Raw genomic sequence first — 15,193 nt, 5'->3', positions numbered from 1 at the left:
AAGAAGGAGGTTAACGCCTTCTCTGAGGATGGAAAAATCCGTTGTGTGCCGGGCCATAACGGAGTAAGGGGGAATGAAAAGGCAGAAGATTTGGCGGTGACGGCCAAAGGACTGTCGGTTAACCCGAAGCCTTTCGGTTCCACAGGGAACAGCAAAACGGTCGGTTGGACGAAAATCCTATGGGGGATGCAGATAGTGAGAAGACGAGGTTATTACTGTAGGGAAGTAAGAAGGAGGTCAGTATAGCTATTGGTATCATAACGGGACACATAACAGCAAAACGGTCGGTAGGACAAAAATCCTATGGGGGATCCCGATCGTTAGAAGACGAGGCTGTTACTAAAAGGAAGTAAGAAGGAGGTCAGTACAGCTATTGATATCGTAACGGTACACATTGCACAGTGCGGCAAGTGATGCCGTATGTAGGGCATGCGGGGAAGAAGATGAGACGTTGGAGCATTTCCTTTGTCATTGCCCGGCTTTGGCGTCTAACAGATACCGGCACTTAGGTGATGACACAATACCAGACATGAACCAACTTGGGGAAGTGGCAAGGAAAACAATTGAGGATTTTGTAAGTAGCACAGAATTCCTAATGCTTATTTTCGAGGTTACTTCTTTGAGCGCACAGCTACGGAGGCCATCGCAGCGCAGAGGTTAGCATGTCCGCCTATGACGCTGAACGCCTGGGTTCGAATCTTGGCGAGACCATCAGAAAACATTTTCAGCCGTGGTTTTGCCCTCCTAATGCTGGCAACATTTGTGAAGTACTATGCCATGTAAAACTTCTCTCCAAAGAGGTGTCGCACGCCGTTCGGACTCGGCTATAAAACTCATTGGTAGGTGAGAAGTTTGCCCCTGTTTCTTGGTGGAATGTTCATGGGCAAAATTTTTTGTTGTTGTATTGGGAGCGCACAACAAGTCGATTACTGGCTTAGGTGTATGTCCATAGTGGTATGGAGCGTATTCATATATGCACCCTCTTTTCAACCTAACCTAACTGCGAAAGCAGACGAGGCAGTGTTTGGAGTGTTTGAGAGAAAGATTCTTCGTAAAATGTATGGATCAGTTTGCATTGATGGAGAGTATCGGCGCCGTATGTACCACGAATTGTACGAGCTGTATGACGGCGATAGCATAGTTACACGTATCAAAGTACAATGGTTGCGTTGGCGTTGGTCATGTTGTCAGAATGGATGAAGAATCTCCATTAAAAAAAAGCTTTTGAAGGCGATCACGATGATGCACTCAAACCGGGCCGATCAAAAGCCCAATGAAAAGATCAAGTGGCGAGAGACACCGTGAAACTTGTTATCAGAAACTTTATCGTAGAAGGAGCACAGAAGATCGAGGCGCTTGGAACACTGTTCGGCTAGTGGGACAAATGTTCTGTCATAGCCAACTTGTTTAGGTTAGGTTGAAAAGAGGGTGCAGATATTAATCCGCCCCACGTCACTATGGACTTACACCTTAACCAGTAATCGGATAAGTTGTATGTTCTAAAGTAAAGTAGCTTTGCAAAGAATTTGACAAATGAGAGTCATGGTGAAGGGTATATAAAATTCGGCCTGACCGAACATGGCGCGCTTTAAATTGAGGCGTTTTTTTTTTAATTGGTTTTTGTACTAAATGTCAGTCTTTTTCCAGTCTCACTTGGGATCCTACGGTGCGCTTGTCAGCTGTTTCGGTCTTTTTGGGTAGCACTCTTCACAAAATCCAATCGAATGATGTTAATCAAATGTCCTTGCAAAGATTTAACTCCTTGCCCAGTATGGAAAAGGTTAAGCAATGCATGATCATCTTTACAATTCTGCTGATGTTTTTGCTCTTCTGTTGCTGCTACATGGGATTGTTGAGCTATGCGGCATACCATGATTGTGATCCATTAAGTACAAAGGTGAGTGGGAGGTGGAAATTTCCATTGAGAGTAAAATTTTGTTTCATTGCTAAGGTAGCATCGGTAGCCGATTTTGGTTTCCACTTAAAGCTTGACCTGGCGCAACTGTGGTATCACAATGAAGAGTTTTGGAAATCGAACCTATCCTAATTTTTAGTTACTAACTCACCTTTCTTATCTCCTTGCAGCTGGCCAGGGCTGATGATCAAATGCCTACCATCTTGGTGATGCGCATCTTGGGTGTTATACCGGGTCTACCTGGGCTCTTTGTTGCTGGAGTGTTTAGTGCTGCTTTGAGCTCCCTATCCACTGGATTGAATTCCATGGCCTGTGTAATATCCGAAGATTTGATAAAGCCAGTACTACCAAAGCCTTTAAGCGGTAGGCAAAATTTGTTTCTTTTGCGCTCCATTGTGGCTTTCTTTGGCTTGGGTTGCATATTCTCGGTCTTTGTGGTGGAAAAATTGGGCACAGTTTTGACTTTGGCCACCATGACGGGTGCTGTAACCATGGGTCCCCTGTTGGGTTTCTATACAATGGGGGTGTGTATGCCCTGGGTTAAGGGAAATGTAAGTGTTCATTATGATGAGGTTAAGAAAGATGAAACCTTTCTATGTTTTTTTTTTCGTTCCAGAGTACCTTGGTGGGTGGCATTGTCTCCTTTTTGATTATGGGCTGGATATGTTTCAATGCTCAACTGGGACAAGTGAATGGTGAAATCAGACATCCCAAGTTACCGATTTCTGTGGAGGGATGTTCATATGAGTTTGATAATTCCACATTCGTGGAGCGACAAAAATATACGTAGGCACATCTAAACTTAACTATTCCTTCTAATGAAATTTTTTCCCATTGTTCTAGACCTTCGGAGCGTAACATCTATCATTTGTCCTTTATGTGGTATACAGGCTTTGGTGGCATCCTTTGTTGTTTGGTGGGCAATTTGGCCTGTTTGCTTTTTGGTGTTACCAAGGCTGAAGACATTAACCCAGATCTCATCTCTCCAATATTGCATAGGTTTCTGCCACAAGGTGTGATGGGCAAGTCCGCCAAGGCTGAAATGGAACCTCTAGAAAAGCTAGTCCCTAATAAGGAGACTGTAATTGAAAAGAAATTACTGGACTATGTTGAATAAAATGTTATATAAAAAGTTATTTAGAAAGAAAAATTTTGGTATTTACTTTAAGAGGTAATAGGTGAAGGTGGCACATAAAAAAGGTTGCACATAAAGAAGGTGGCACAATAGAATATACACAATAATAAGTGAGTAATAAGTGGTTTATGGTATCAAGTTGCCTGTCATAATGATGGCGGTATCTCTATGACTAATTCTATTTATGAAGATTTTAAGTACACACCAACCACTTCATTCGTTCGCATGCACTGCACCGCACCCTTTAACTAAATTGAATGACAATTTCAAAATTTTCTGGTTTTCTTTTTGTTTTCTCTAGTATTTAGAGATGCGCTTCGATCGCCGTCTAAGGATTTTTGGTTCGGTGTTGTTTTTATTCATATCGGTAAGTTGTCAACAAGAATCTGTTTCAATTACTTAATGGCTTCCAGATATGTGGTCCCGGGCAAGCCACAGGTCTACAAGGCTGAGTTACAAGGGCGATCTGAAAAAGGCCCAGAGCAAATCCTGAACTGAATTCTACATTCAAGGCCTCTAAGGTATCGAAAACCATGCCCTCTCACTAAATACGGTTGTTTACATTCAGAACTAAGACAAGGTACATATGGTTAGGTTAGGTTGAAAAGAGGGCTTGTAGGGGCTCAACAAGCAAAATCGGGAGATCGGCTTATGTGGGAGCTGTATCAAGCTATAGATCGATTCAGACCATATTGGACACGTATGTTAAAGGTCATGGGAGAATCCGTTGCAAAAAATTCCTGCCAAATCGGTTGAGAACTGCGCCCTCTAGAGGCTCAAGAAGTCAAGATCCCAGATCTGTTAATATGGCATCTGAATAAGGTTATGTACCGATTTGCGGCACAATTGTTGGAAAGCATAACAAAACATCTCATGTAAAATTTCAGCCAAATCGAATGAGAATTGCGCCCTCTTGTGACTCAAGAAGTTAAGATCCAAGATCGGTTTATATGGCACCTATACCAGGTTATGAACCGATTTAAACCATACTTGGCACAGTTGTTGGAAGTGATACAAAAACACCACATGCAATATTACAGCCAAATCCGATAAGAATTACGCCAAATTTTAGCCAAACAGACGAGAATTGCGCCCTCTAGAGACTTAATACGTCGAGATCCAAGATCGGTTTATATGGCAGCTACATGATAATAAGGACCGATTGGACCCATTTACAATCCCAGCCGACCTACCGACCTAATAAAAAGTATTTGTCCAAAATTTCAAGCGCCTAGCTTTCCTCCGGACGGACATGGCTAGATTGACTTAAAATGTCATGACGATCAAGAATATATATACTCTATGGGGTCTTAGACGCATATTTCCAGAATAACGAAATTAGTTTCCGCCATCCTATGGTGGGGGTATAAAAATAGTCTCGAAAATGAAAATCTTAATCATGAATTCAGTACTGCTTACAAAAATCCTTGATTGTTTTCCAAACCACATCCCTTAGTTAGTTTATGGCTGGTATTCTGTTCCCACCAAAGTGCCGGCGGTTGTTAGCCGCGAAAGCCGGACAATGAGATAGGATATGCTCCAATGTCTCATCATCTTCTCCACATGCCCTACACATACTAGCACATGCCGCGTCGGTTTTGCATAAGTGAGCTGGTAGTCGCATGCGTCCTGTTTAGATATCGAAAGCTTTACTGACCTCCTTCTTACTTCCTTTCAGCAATAGCCTCGTCTTCTCACAATCAGGATCTCACCATGGGATTTTCGTCGCCCCGCCAACCTTTTCGCTGTTCCACAGCGTTCGAAGCCCACGCTCTTAACTCGGACTGCGTGGACCCTAAAGGCTTCGGGTTAACCAAGTTTATTGGTAGCCTTCACTGCCAAATCGTTTGCTTTCTCATTCCCAGTTACTTCGCAATGGCCCGGCACTCAAACGATGCAGATCGTGCCATCCTCAGAGAAGGCGTTTATGTCCTTCTTACATTCCAAGACTGTTCGTGATCTTACCATCCTGTTTGTTATTGCTTTAAATATTATAACAATTTCTGCGCACCAGACGGGTTCGAGGAGGAGGACCTCCGTCAGCATCCGTAATAGGCTGTTTATGACAATAGGAGTGGTGATAAAATGACCGCTGTGGTGTGCCCTGTCCCACTTTCTCCCTTATATTTATGTCATGGGACTCACAATTAATCCATCTGTTCCTGAGCATATGGTTTATCCAGTCTCTAAGGACCGGGTCAACCCGGCCCGAAAGGCTTCGGGTTAAGCAAGTTTATTGATGGCAGTCCTCTGGCCTTCACTGTCAAATCGATTGCTTTCATTCCATCTTACTCCGTCATGGCGCGCCACCCAAACTATGCAGATCGTGCCATCCTCAGGGAAGGCGTTTATCTCCTTTTTACATTCCAAGACGGTTCGCGATTTTACCGTCCTGTTTGTTATTGCCCTTTAGACCAGTTTACTGTCGGTAAAAATATTTACACTCGACGTCCTCGCATAAACACCATACCACCTCACGCATTCCGTGATCGCCCGGATCTCCGCCAGCAAATTTGACCATGAACCATTCCATTCCATTAAGGAACAGGGGCAAACTTCTCACATATCAATGAGTGCAGTCCGATTCAAGTTTAAGCTCAATGATAAGGGGCCTCCTTTTTATAGCCGAGTGCGAACGGCGTGCCTCTTTGGAGTGAAGTTTTACATGGCATAGCACCTCAAAAATGTTGCCAGCATTAGGAGTGGAAAACCACCGCTGAAATGTTTTTCTGATGGTCTCGCCAGGATTCGAACCCAGGCGTTCAGCGTCATAGGCGAACATGCTAACCTCTGCGCTACGATGGCCTCCTATTATGGTCAAGAAGACGAAAACAAATCTCAGTCCTTGTGTTCTCAATGAAGACACCCAGGCCTGTTCTCTAGCTTTGATCCATCCGTGTAACATGATCTTCCAGATGGCAATACAAGGGTTCTGTCAATCCAAATCTGTGCCGCTGGCAGCAATGCCTCGCACTCGACTTCAAGTGTCGTCTTAAGTATCCGATCGGAAACCTCTTCCATTCATTACATATTTCCTCTTGTGACCTCGATTATACCTCAATGGTATGAGCTGCTCCTATCCTCTATCCATTCTCCTATCGACTGAAGTCTCATAGACTCAGTGGCTACCTCACACTTAATCTGTATGTCTATAGGCCGGATATTGAGAATAGTCTCTAGTGCCGTAGTGGGCATGGTTCTCATTGCTCCGCCTATGTCAAGACATGTTTTCAGAACCTGTTGTATTATCCTAACGTGGCACTGTTTCCCCATCGCAGTCCACCAAACTACTGAGGCGTAACTAAGTATAGCTCTAATCACGCCCCTGTAGAGCCAGTAGACTATCCTCGCGTTCAGGCCCCATTTTTAGCCTTGGGCCCGCCTAATAGTGTCCAACATTTGGCAGTTTTCTGAGTACACTCCTGAATAAAACACTTCCAATTCAGTTTCCTGTCCCAGATCACTCCTTACTATTTGACCTTGTCAGATATGGAAATCGTTTTATTGAGGAAGCGTGGTGCTTTAAATTGGCCCACCTTTGTCTTCCTCTTGAACAAGCATATTTCGGTCTTTTCTGTGTTAACATTGAGAGGCCTATCCCAGTCATATGCCATCTGCAGGACCAGCTATGCAGAAGGGCCGACCTTCTGCATAGCTGGTTTGGATCCTTACACCTTAGACGTAAATATTACAACATTGTCCGCGTGGCAGATGGGTTCGAATCCCTCCTCAGTCAGCATCCGTAATAGTTTGTTTATGGTGACCACCTATAGGATAAAATTAGCGCTGTGGCGAGCCCTGTCCCACATTCTCCCTCAGATTTATGTCATGGGACCCACAATTAATCAACCTGTTCCTTAGCATATGGTTTATCCAGTCTCTAAGGACCGGGTCAACCCGATACTGGTCTAAGGATTGGATCTGTGTGTCGATGTGCACATTGTTAAAAGCCCTCTCGATGTCAATGCATACCGCCAGTGTGTACGTTTTGGCATCGAAGGATTCTTCTATTTTATGCACAACCTCGGGCTGGGCAGTCTCCTCCGACCTTCACTTGACATAGGCAAGCTGTTTGTATCTGAGTAGTTCACTAGATGAACTAGTCTTTACCATGGCACCCACAATACGTTTCATAGTTTTGAGTAGAAAGAACGTTAGGCTTATAGGTCTGTAGGTCTTTGGTATCGCTTAATTTGGCTTGACGGGCTTGGGTATAAATACCACCCTTGACGCCTGCCAGGCTTTCGGAGTATATGAAAGTCCTAGGCACGCTTTGAAAATTTTGGCCAGATGGGGCGCCAAATAGTCCGCTTCCTTCTGTAGTAACGCCGAAAATATTCCATCGGCTTCGGGTGACTTAAATGGTTTGAAGCTCCTCAAGGCTTCCTTTACCATAAATTCTGTAATGATAAGCCTTCGATCACTCATTTTTCCCAGATTCCGGTGTCTCCGTCAGTCCCGTCGTATCATGTGGAAAATGCGAAAATGCATTTTTATCAAAAGCTTCAACATGTCCTCCGTTGTCTCAGCATTCACTCCCATGTTGTCTACTAACGTTTCAGTTTGGACATGGGTTTTTGAGAGAAACTTTTTCATCTTAGCGGCGTCATTTAACGCTATCGACTTGGTCGAAAAAAATCTTTCAGTAGGCAAATTTTGCCTCTCGTATTCTCATTGAATTCCTTGAGCAGTGTGTAATACACATCCGAATATACTCCCGCTTTTTCACGACATGCTCTGTTATAAAGTCTTTCCCAATATAGCGAATCTCCCCGGTCATTCAGAGTTTTTCTTGGGCTGATTTTCTTTCTCGGAGAGAACAACTATCTTTGAAGGACCCCACCAGTACAGTCGTAATCCTGTTGACATTTTCGTCAATGTCTTCTATGCTTAGACAATCTGAAGCCTTCATCTGAGTAGTCTTCTGGATTTTGGCCAATTGGTGTTCAACTTATTACGGAAGCTTATCGGATTCGGCGCTGACCATGCTATTCTAAACCTAATGTAGCGATGGTCAGAAAAGAAGGTCTACCTCTTGTCAGATTTGCTTTCCTCACCAGCCGTTGCAGCTACCACGTGCCTGGCAGTGTCGGAGCGTCGAAAGGCAGAAAAAGTGATGCCAGGTATGCTCCATCGTCTCCCTGTCTCATCACTGTTGCATCCGACGGTGACAACTCTGCGAAAAAATCTAATTTAAATGTCTATAATACAAATAATACAGGTCTTCTGCCGATTACCAGAGTTAGCATAGAATGATAGATAGTTGGTATGGTGGAGAGCGTGTGTAGCAGTCTCGCTCCGGTGGGGGTTTATCAGTATAACCTCATTTTGTCCTCCTATAGATGGGCCTCTTGGGAGTGGGTGTTGATCTCATCGCCCGCTCCCTGCTCATTAGGTTGCTTTGACTTTCCTGTCACTGCATTGCTTGATGTTATCGTATTAGGTTCTTTGCCTATCCTAGTCTTCCGAATCTTTATAAAGTCGGTAATGGTTACATCATCGGGTCCCTGTTCATTATGCTGTATTGAGCTTCTCGTCCCTGTATTACCTTATGTTTCAATACTAGTATCTTTGCCTATCTTAGCCTTCTAAATCTTAAGTAAATGGGCTTCTTGGAAATAGATGATGGTTCCATTGTCGGCTCCCTGTCCGTTACACTGCATTGAGACAACTGTTGCTGCGTTGCCTGATGTTTGAATATCAGTCTAGTCGTCCGAATCTTGAAGTCGGTGATGGGTCCGTCGTGGGGTTCCTGTTTCTTACGCTGTGTTGGGTCTCTAGCCCTTGTACTGCCTGTTGTTTTAGTATTAGAATCTTTGCTTATCCTAGTCTTCTCAATATTGAGAGAGACGGTGATTGTCTCATCGCGGGCCTCCTGTTCTTTGGGCGTTATTGAGTGTCCCACTACTGCACCGCCTGATGGCCTAATATGAGGATATTTGTCTACCCTTATCTTCCGAATCTTGAAAAGGCGGCTTTGGTCCCTTAGTACGCCATGCCTTTAGTCTTAGCCAAAATTGTCACGGAGACTTGATTATTGCCCACCACAAGCATAGTTCTTTCCTCCTTCTCCTCTCTGTGGAAGACCTCAGATTTCTCCATGGCCAACTCATGGTTTTGTTGTTTAAGACTTTCATAGTGCGTTCCTTTACGAATTCGCCACCCTCATCCTTGCTGAAGACCGTTGCCTTTGTAAGCTGCGGGATGCGTATCTTTCTCACAAGGTTGAACTTTGCGCCCCAGGAAGCGTGGATACTTCCAATGAGCTTTTTAAGGGTATCAATACATTTCACTGACGCAAAGTGCAGCGTTAAGATCTCCTCTCCATACTCGCAGCTCATAGAAGAAAAAGCAAAACAGGAGGAGTGCAGAACCCGAGTGGGTGGTGAAGAAACGCTCGTCCCCACGCAAGCACGGATCTACCAACGCCTGAGCTTGTGGCACCTCCAGTGGAAACCATCCTGTTCCCTCAACAAACCTTAGGAGAAATACCAGAGGTACGTTCGCAAGATCACCCAGATCACAGAAGAAACGGCTCCCAAGAAAAGAGAGCCTACATCTCTGCAGATCCGGACAGGAACACAGCAAGTGTCTCCTCCTTATCCTCATCGAGGCAACTCTTGTAGAAGTAATCGTGCAGTATATCCATGCGCGTCGCCATGCGGCCTATGGCACAGTGTCCTGTTATGACCCCCGTCAAGGTACTCGTCGAACGCCAGCAACTCCCTCGTCCACCTCTGGTCGATGACAGACCATATCGCCTTTGCAGTCCCGCAACCATCTACCGAATCCCACCTCGCCACGGACGGATGGCCAGGGCGGGCCATCCCATCTACTGTGCTCAGTAGCTCGGCAAATGACACGTAGGCAAGACCGATGACTGGTCCGACCGGCGTTGACGAACCCCTCCTCTCATTTCCTGGAATCCCCTCATTCCCAGGAACCCATGTCAGCATCACATCGTAGACCCGGAGCCTATCCAGGGGTTCCAAACAATCCGCCACGCATCTCGATCCTAAGGCCTTGAGCGCCTCCATACGGTCCACATAAATTCTGGGTTTCGAGTGCGTTAAGTCCCTTATTAGAATTTCTCTTGCGACAACAGCAATGGCACAAACCTCTGCCTGAAAGACCGTACACTCGTCCGGCAGTCTCAGAGACATACTGATATTGAGTGCATCAAAGTAGAGCCCCAATTAAGTCCCCGACTCCATCTTGGAGCCATCTGTGTAGATCGAGGTCTCATCCTCCTCGAGTACACCATTCGCCCTCCATTCGTCCCTCTCAGGAAATAGAATCGCGAATGCCCTCACTGCAGTCGGCACTGGTGCCAGGTAGTCGGAGCTACTCCTCAGTCTACCCTCCGCATCCATGACACCCAGAATCGATCTGTGGCCGCAACCCTCCTCCTTCAACATGCCGATCGCTCAGCCTTAGCGTGACCCTGGCGGTGCAGTTCCAAATATAGGTCCCAAGGGGCTGCATATCCAGCATCGCCTCCAGGACTGCCTGCCGTGCGGATCTCAGTACCCCTGTGATCACGACGCAGGCCAGTCTCTGGATCCTCTGAACTCCCTCGCAAGCGTCCTCTTTCCTACAGCATTCCACCATACCAGTGCTCCATAGGCCAGTACTGGTCTCACAATGGCCGTTTACATCCAATAAATCATCTTCGGAGTCACCCCCACTTCCTACCGAACAGCCTCCTGGCCTGCCTGCGGTGCGGATCTCAGTGCCCCTGTGATCCCGACGCAGGCCAGTCTCTGGATCCTCTCGAACTCCCTCGCAAGCGTCCTCTTTCCTACAGCATTCCACCTTACCAGTGCTCCATAGGCCAGTACTGGTCTCACAATGGCCGTTTACATCCAATAAATCATCTTCGGAGTCACCCCCCACTTCCTACTGAACATCCTCCTGCAGTAGTAATAAGCGCTCAGTGCTTTACGGCTTCTTTCCTCGGTCTTCGTTTTCCAGGACAGTTTCGAATTGAGGGATATGCCTACGTACTTCGCCTTCTTAGACAGCCGCAGAGTGAGCCCGTTTAAGGACGGGAGTCTGAACTCCAGTTTCTTATATTTACACGTGAAGAACACCAGCTGAACACCCCTGGGTTGGTCCTCAACCCATTTTTGGCAGCTCATCGCGACAACCCCCTCAGTGACCCTTCCTTGATCTCGCTGATCGTCGACAGAAACTTTCCTCGGAACAGCAGCACGACGTCGTCCGCATAAGCGGTTGTCCTCGTGCCGTCCCCACCGAGATCCATCAGGATTTCATTAATCACGAAGTTCCATAGTATCGCCGAGAATACCCCTCCTTGGAGCGTTCCTTTGGTCACCCACCTTCTGACCACATTATCTCCCAGGTTCGCATTAATAATCCTGCCATAAAGCATATTATTGGTCCAGATTAAGGGGGGAGAATCCCCATTATTTCTCAGGTTATCTCCCAGGTTCGCATTAATAATCCTGCCATAAAGCATATTATTGGTCCAGATTAAGGGGGGAGAATCCCCATTCGTGCCATTGCGGCGACTATCGCCCCTATCTCCACATTATTGAAGGCCCCCTCAATATCCAAGAAGGTCGCCAAAGTGTTATCCTTATGTGGGAGAGACGTCACGACCTCCTGTACCACCTCATGAAGGGCCGTCTCCACCGACCTGCCTTTGAGGTATGCGCGTTGTGTCCCACTGAAGTTTTCCGGCGTCAGTCCCCCTCTCATCTTCAGGACAAATGGGCTTATAATTCTTCGTCTTCCCCAACGCGGGAAGAATAAACCACATGCCCTCGGTATGTATGCTAGGCTCGCTCGAAAGATCCGCTCAAGCCATGGCAGGGTGACTCCAAGGGACTCCTGCAGCATTGCCGGGATAATTCGGCCTATATTCATTGAGCTTAAACTTTAATCGGACTGCACTCATGGATATGAGAGAAGAATCGCCTGTTCCTTAGTGAAATGTTCATGGGAAATTTTGTAATAACGAATTCAGCGCTGGCGTGCTATTCCTTTATCTAATTTTGAAAAAAAAAAAACTTCAGTCGTTGAAAGAAGTTCAAAAACCTTGGGGGGCCTCTATTTCTGTCATTGTGTGGTGTTCTATAATATTTTTGATGAAATTTGTTCCTTAGATTTTATGGATGCCCATATCAATATATGTTCCGGCTCTCACATTCAATCAAGGTAATTATATATCATCAATTAGTGAAGACAGTTTATCAAAACTCTTTTTTTTTTAAGTGACGGGTATTGACTTGTACACCATTGTACCGGTGGTTTGTGTTATCTGCACCTTCTACACCTGCATTGTAAGTATGGGGATATGGGAAGTATTTTTTCCTAACTTCCTTAAGTAAATTGAATTGAAAACGTTTTAGGGTGGCATAAAAGGTGTCATCTGGACTGATGTCTTGCAAAGTTTCATCATGGTTGCCTCCATGGGATTTGTTATTATAAAGGGGACAATTGATGTGGGAGGTGTGGGCGTGGTCTATGATAGAAATAAGGCAACAGGAAGAATTGAGGCACCAGAGTAAGTGGTAAATCGGAAATATTTTCTCTTTCAATTTTTATTTTTTTCCCAATTTCAGATTTACTTTTGATCCCACTGTGCGCATGGGCTTCTTTGCCGTCTTTGTGGGTGGCACTATGTTGAAAATCCAGCATACATGCATTATACAGCCCGCCGTACAGAGATTCTTGTCCTTGCCCGGCATGAAGCAGGTTAAACAGGCATTGATTGTCTTCATCTTGGGTTTGCTCTGCATTTTGGGAATGTGTATTTATATGGGCCTCTTGGCGTTTGCAGCCTACTACGATTGTGATCCCATAACAACAAAGGTAAGTGTTTGCCATTAAAGTTGTCTCCATGTTGATTTGTTTTGCTGTCATACATTTTTTTTTTTGTATTTTCCCATTTAGTTGGCCCAGGCCAAGGATCAAATTGTGCCCTTGTATGTAATGCAAATAGCCGGTAGCTATCCTGGCCTGGCTGGTCTATTTGTGGCTGGAGTGTTTAGTGCTGCCTTAAGTTCATTGTCCACTTGCTTGAATTCTTTGTCGGGAGTGCTGTTGAAGGATTTTGTGGAGGCATATCGTTCGCAACCATTGACGGAACGTCAGACAGCTATTGCTCTAAGATCTATTGTGGTTGTCTTTGGTTTTTCTTCCATGGCCATGGTGAAGGTTGTGGAAAAACTGGGTATGGTTATGCAGTTATCGACCACAGTGGGCTCGATGACAGCAGGTCCTCTATTTGGACTATTCACCGTGGGCATGACCATGCCATTTGTTAAAACAGAGGTAAGGAGGGGAAACAAAAACAAGTAAAAGCGTGCTAAGTTCGGCCGGTCCGAATTTTAAACACCCACCACCATGGATTCATCTAAAAATTTACCCCCATTAACAAAGTTGGTTCTTTATTCCAATATGATCGGTACTTTGGTGGGCCTATATCAACCCACTGATCGATTCGTATAAAACTTGGAACTGATGAGATAAGTCTTAAGATAGGTTTTTGGGCCAAATTTCAGTCAAGTCAGGAGAGAATTTAGGCTTCTAGGGGCTGAAGAAGTCAAATCCGGGGATAGGTTTATATGCGGGCTATATCTGCATATAGACCGATTCCGGTCATACTTGGTATGTTTGTTAGAAGTTGCAACACAAGTCCTTGTTCCAAATTTCAGCCAAATCGGAAGCAAATTGAGGCTTCTAAGGGTATCCAGGGATCGGTTTATATGGGCTCTATATCTGTTTATAGACCGAATTGGATCGTATTGATCCAATTGGTACAGATGTTAAAAGTCGGAACACAAATTTCAGCCAAATCGGATGAAAATTAAGGCTACTAGGGGCTCAAGAAGTCAAATCGGGGAATCGGTTTATAGGGCAGATATTACCAATTTTAAAGTGTACAGACCGATTCGAATCATACTTGGTACGGATGATAACTTGGTACGGGTCATAACTCAAGTCCTTGTTTCAAATTTCAGCCAAATCGAATGAAAATTTAAGGCTTCTAAGGGCTTAAGAAGTCAAATCGGGGGAACGGTTTATATGGGGGCTATATCTGTTTATAGACCAATTGGGATCATACTTGGCATGGATGTTAAAAGTCGGAACACAAATTTCAGCCAAATCGGATGAAAATTGAGGCTTCTAGGGGCTCAAGAAGACAAATTGTGGGATCGGTTTATATGGGGGCTATATCTGTTTATTGACCGATTCCGATCATACTAGGAGTGGAAGTTGGAAGTTATAATCAAAGTCATTGTTCCAAATTTTAGCCAAATCGGATGAAAATTGAGGTTTCTAAGGGCTCAAGAAGTCGAATCCAGGATCGGTTTATATGAGGGCTATATATTTTTTAGACCGATTCGGATCGTACTTAGCATGGATGTTAGAAACCAAAAGTAAAGTCATTGTTCCAAATTTCAGCCACATCCGATGAAAATTGATGCATCGAAGGGCTCAAAAAGCTATATCTGTTTATAGACCAATTCGGTACATATATTTTGGATCGTCTCGACATTCTGTGTCGATCTAGCCATGTCTGTCCGTCCGTCTGTTGATATTACGATAGCGGTCGAACGCGTAAGGCTAGCCGCTTGAAATTTTGTACAGATAATTAATTTCGATGTAGGTCGCTGCGGATTGCAAATGGGTCTTATCGGATCAGGTGTGGGTATAGCTCCCATTTAAACCGATCTCCCGATTTGACTTCTTAAGCCTTACTAGCCGCAATTTTTAACCAATTTGTCTGAAATTTTGCCCGTAGTTTTCTTTTATGACTTCCAATAACTGTGTCAGGTGCGGTCCAAGTCGGTTTATAGGATGATATAGCTCCCATATAAACCCATCTCCCGATTTGACTTCATGAGCCCTTACAAGCTGCAATTTTAGCCCGATTAAAATGAAATTTGCATTTGGTGTTCTGTTATGACTTCCAACATCTGTGTCAGTTGCGGTCCAAGTCGGTCTATAGCCTGATATAGCTCCCAAATAAACCCTTCTCCCGATTTGACTTCTTGAGCGCTTACAATCCGTAAATTTTGACCGATTTGTGTGAAATTTTACACGTAGTGTTCTTTTATGACTTCCAATGACTGTGTCAGGTGCGGTCCAAGTCGGTCTAAAGCCTGATA

General features: G+C 44.8%; 1 protein-coding gene across 5 annotated transcripts in view; it reads left to right on the top strand.

Annotated features, from left to right (window-relative positions):
• LOC106086045 (sodium-coupled monocarboxylate transporter 1) overlaps positions 1–15,193 on the top strand; it is a 97,612-nt gene that overhangs the window by 69,638 nt on the left and 12,781 nt on the right. For 2 of the 5 annotated variants that reach the window (XM_059362387.1, XM_013250552.2), the window contains exons 4-9: positions 3,352–3,417; positions 12,182–12,233; positions 12,291–12,358; positions 12,428–12,582; positions 12,641–12,890; positions 12,972–13,352. The exons of 1 other annotated variant lie outside the window; for it this stretch is intronic. In XM_059362387.1, the coding sequence (XP_059218370.1) occupies positions 3,352–3,417; positions 12,182–12,233; positions 12,291–12,358; positions 12,428–12,582; positions 12,641–12,890; positions 12,972–13,352 (972 nt within the window). Of the gene's footprint in view, positions 1–1,647; positions 1,898–2,085; positions 2,467–2,531; positions 2,702–2,758; positions 3,066–3,351; positions 3,418–12,181; positions 12,234–12,290; positions 12,359–12,427; positions 12,583–12,640; positions 12,891–12,971; positions 13,353–15,193 lie in introns of those variants that run through there. 2 more of the 5 variants (XM_059362388.1, XM_013250553.2) reach the window with 2 other exon arrangements.

This window comes from Stomoxys calcitrans, chromosome 2, assembly GCF_963082655.1.
Source record: "Stomoxys calcitrans chromosome 2, idStoCalc2.1, whole genome shotgun sequence".
NCBI lineage: Eukaryota > Metazoa > Arthropoda > Insecta > Diptera > Muscidae > Stomoxys > Stomoxys calcitrans.
This window is presented reverse-complemented; position numbering and strand designations above follow the sequence as displayed.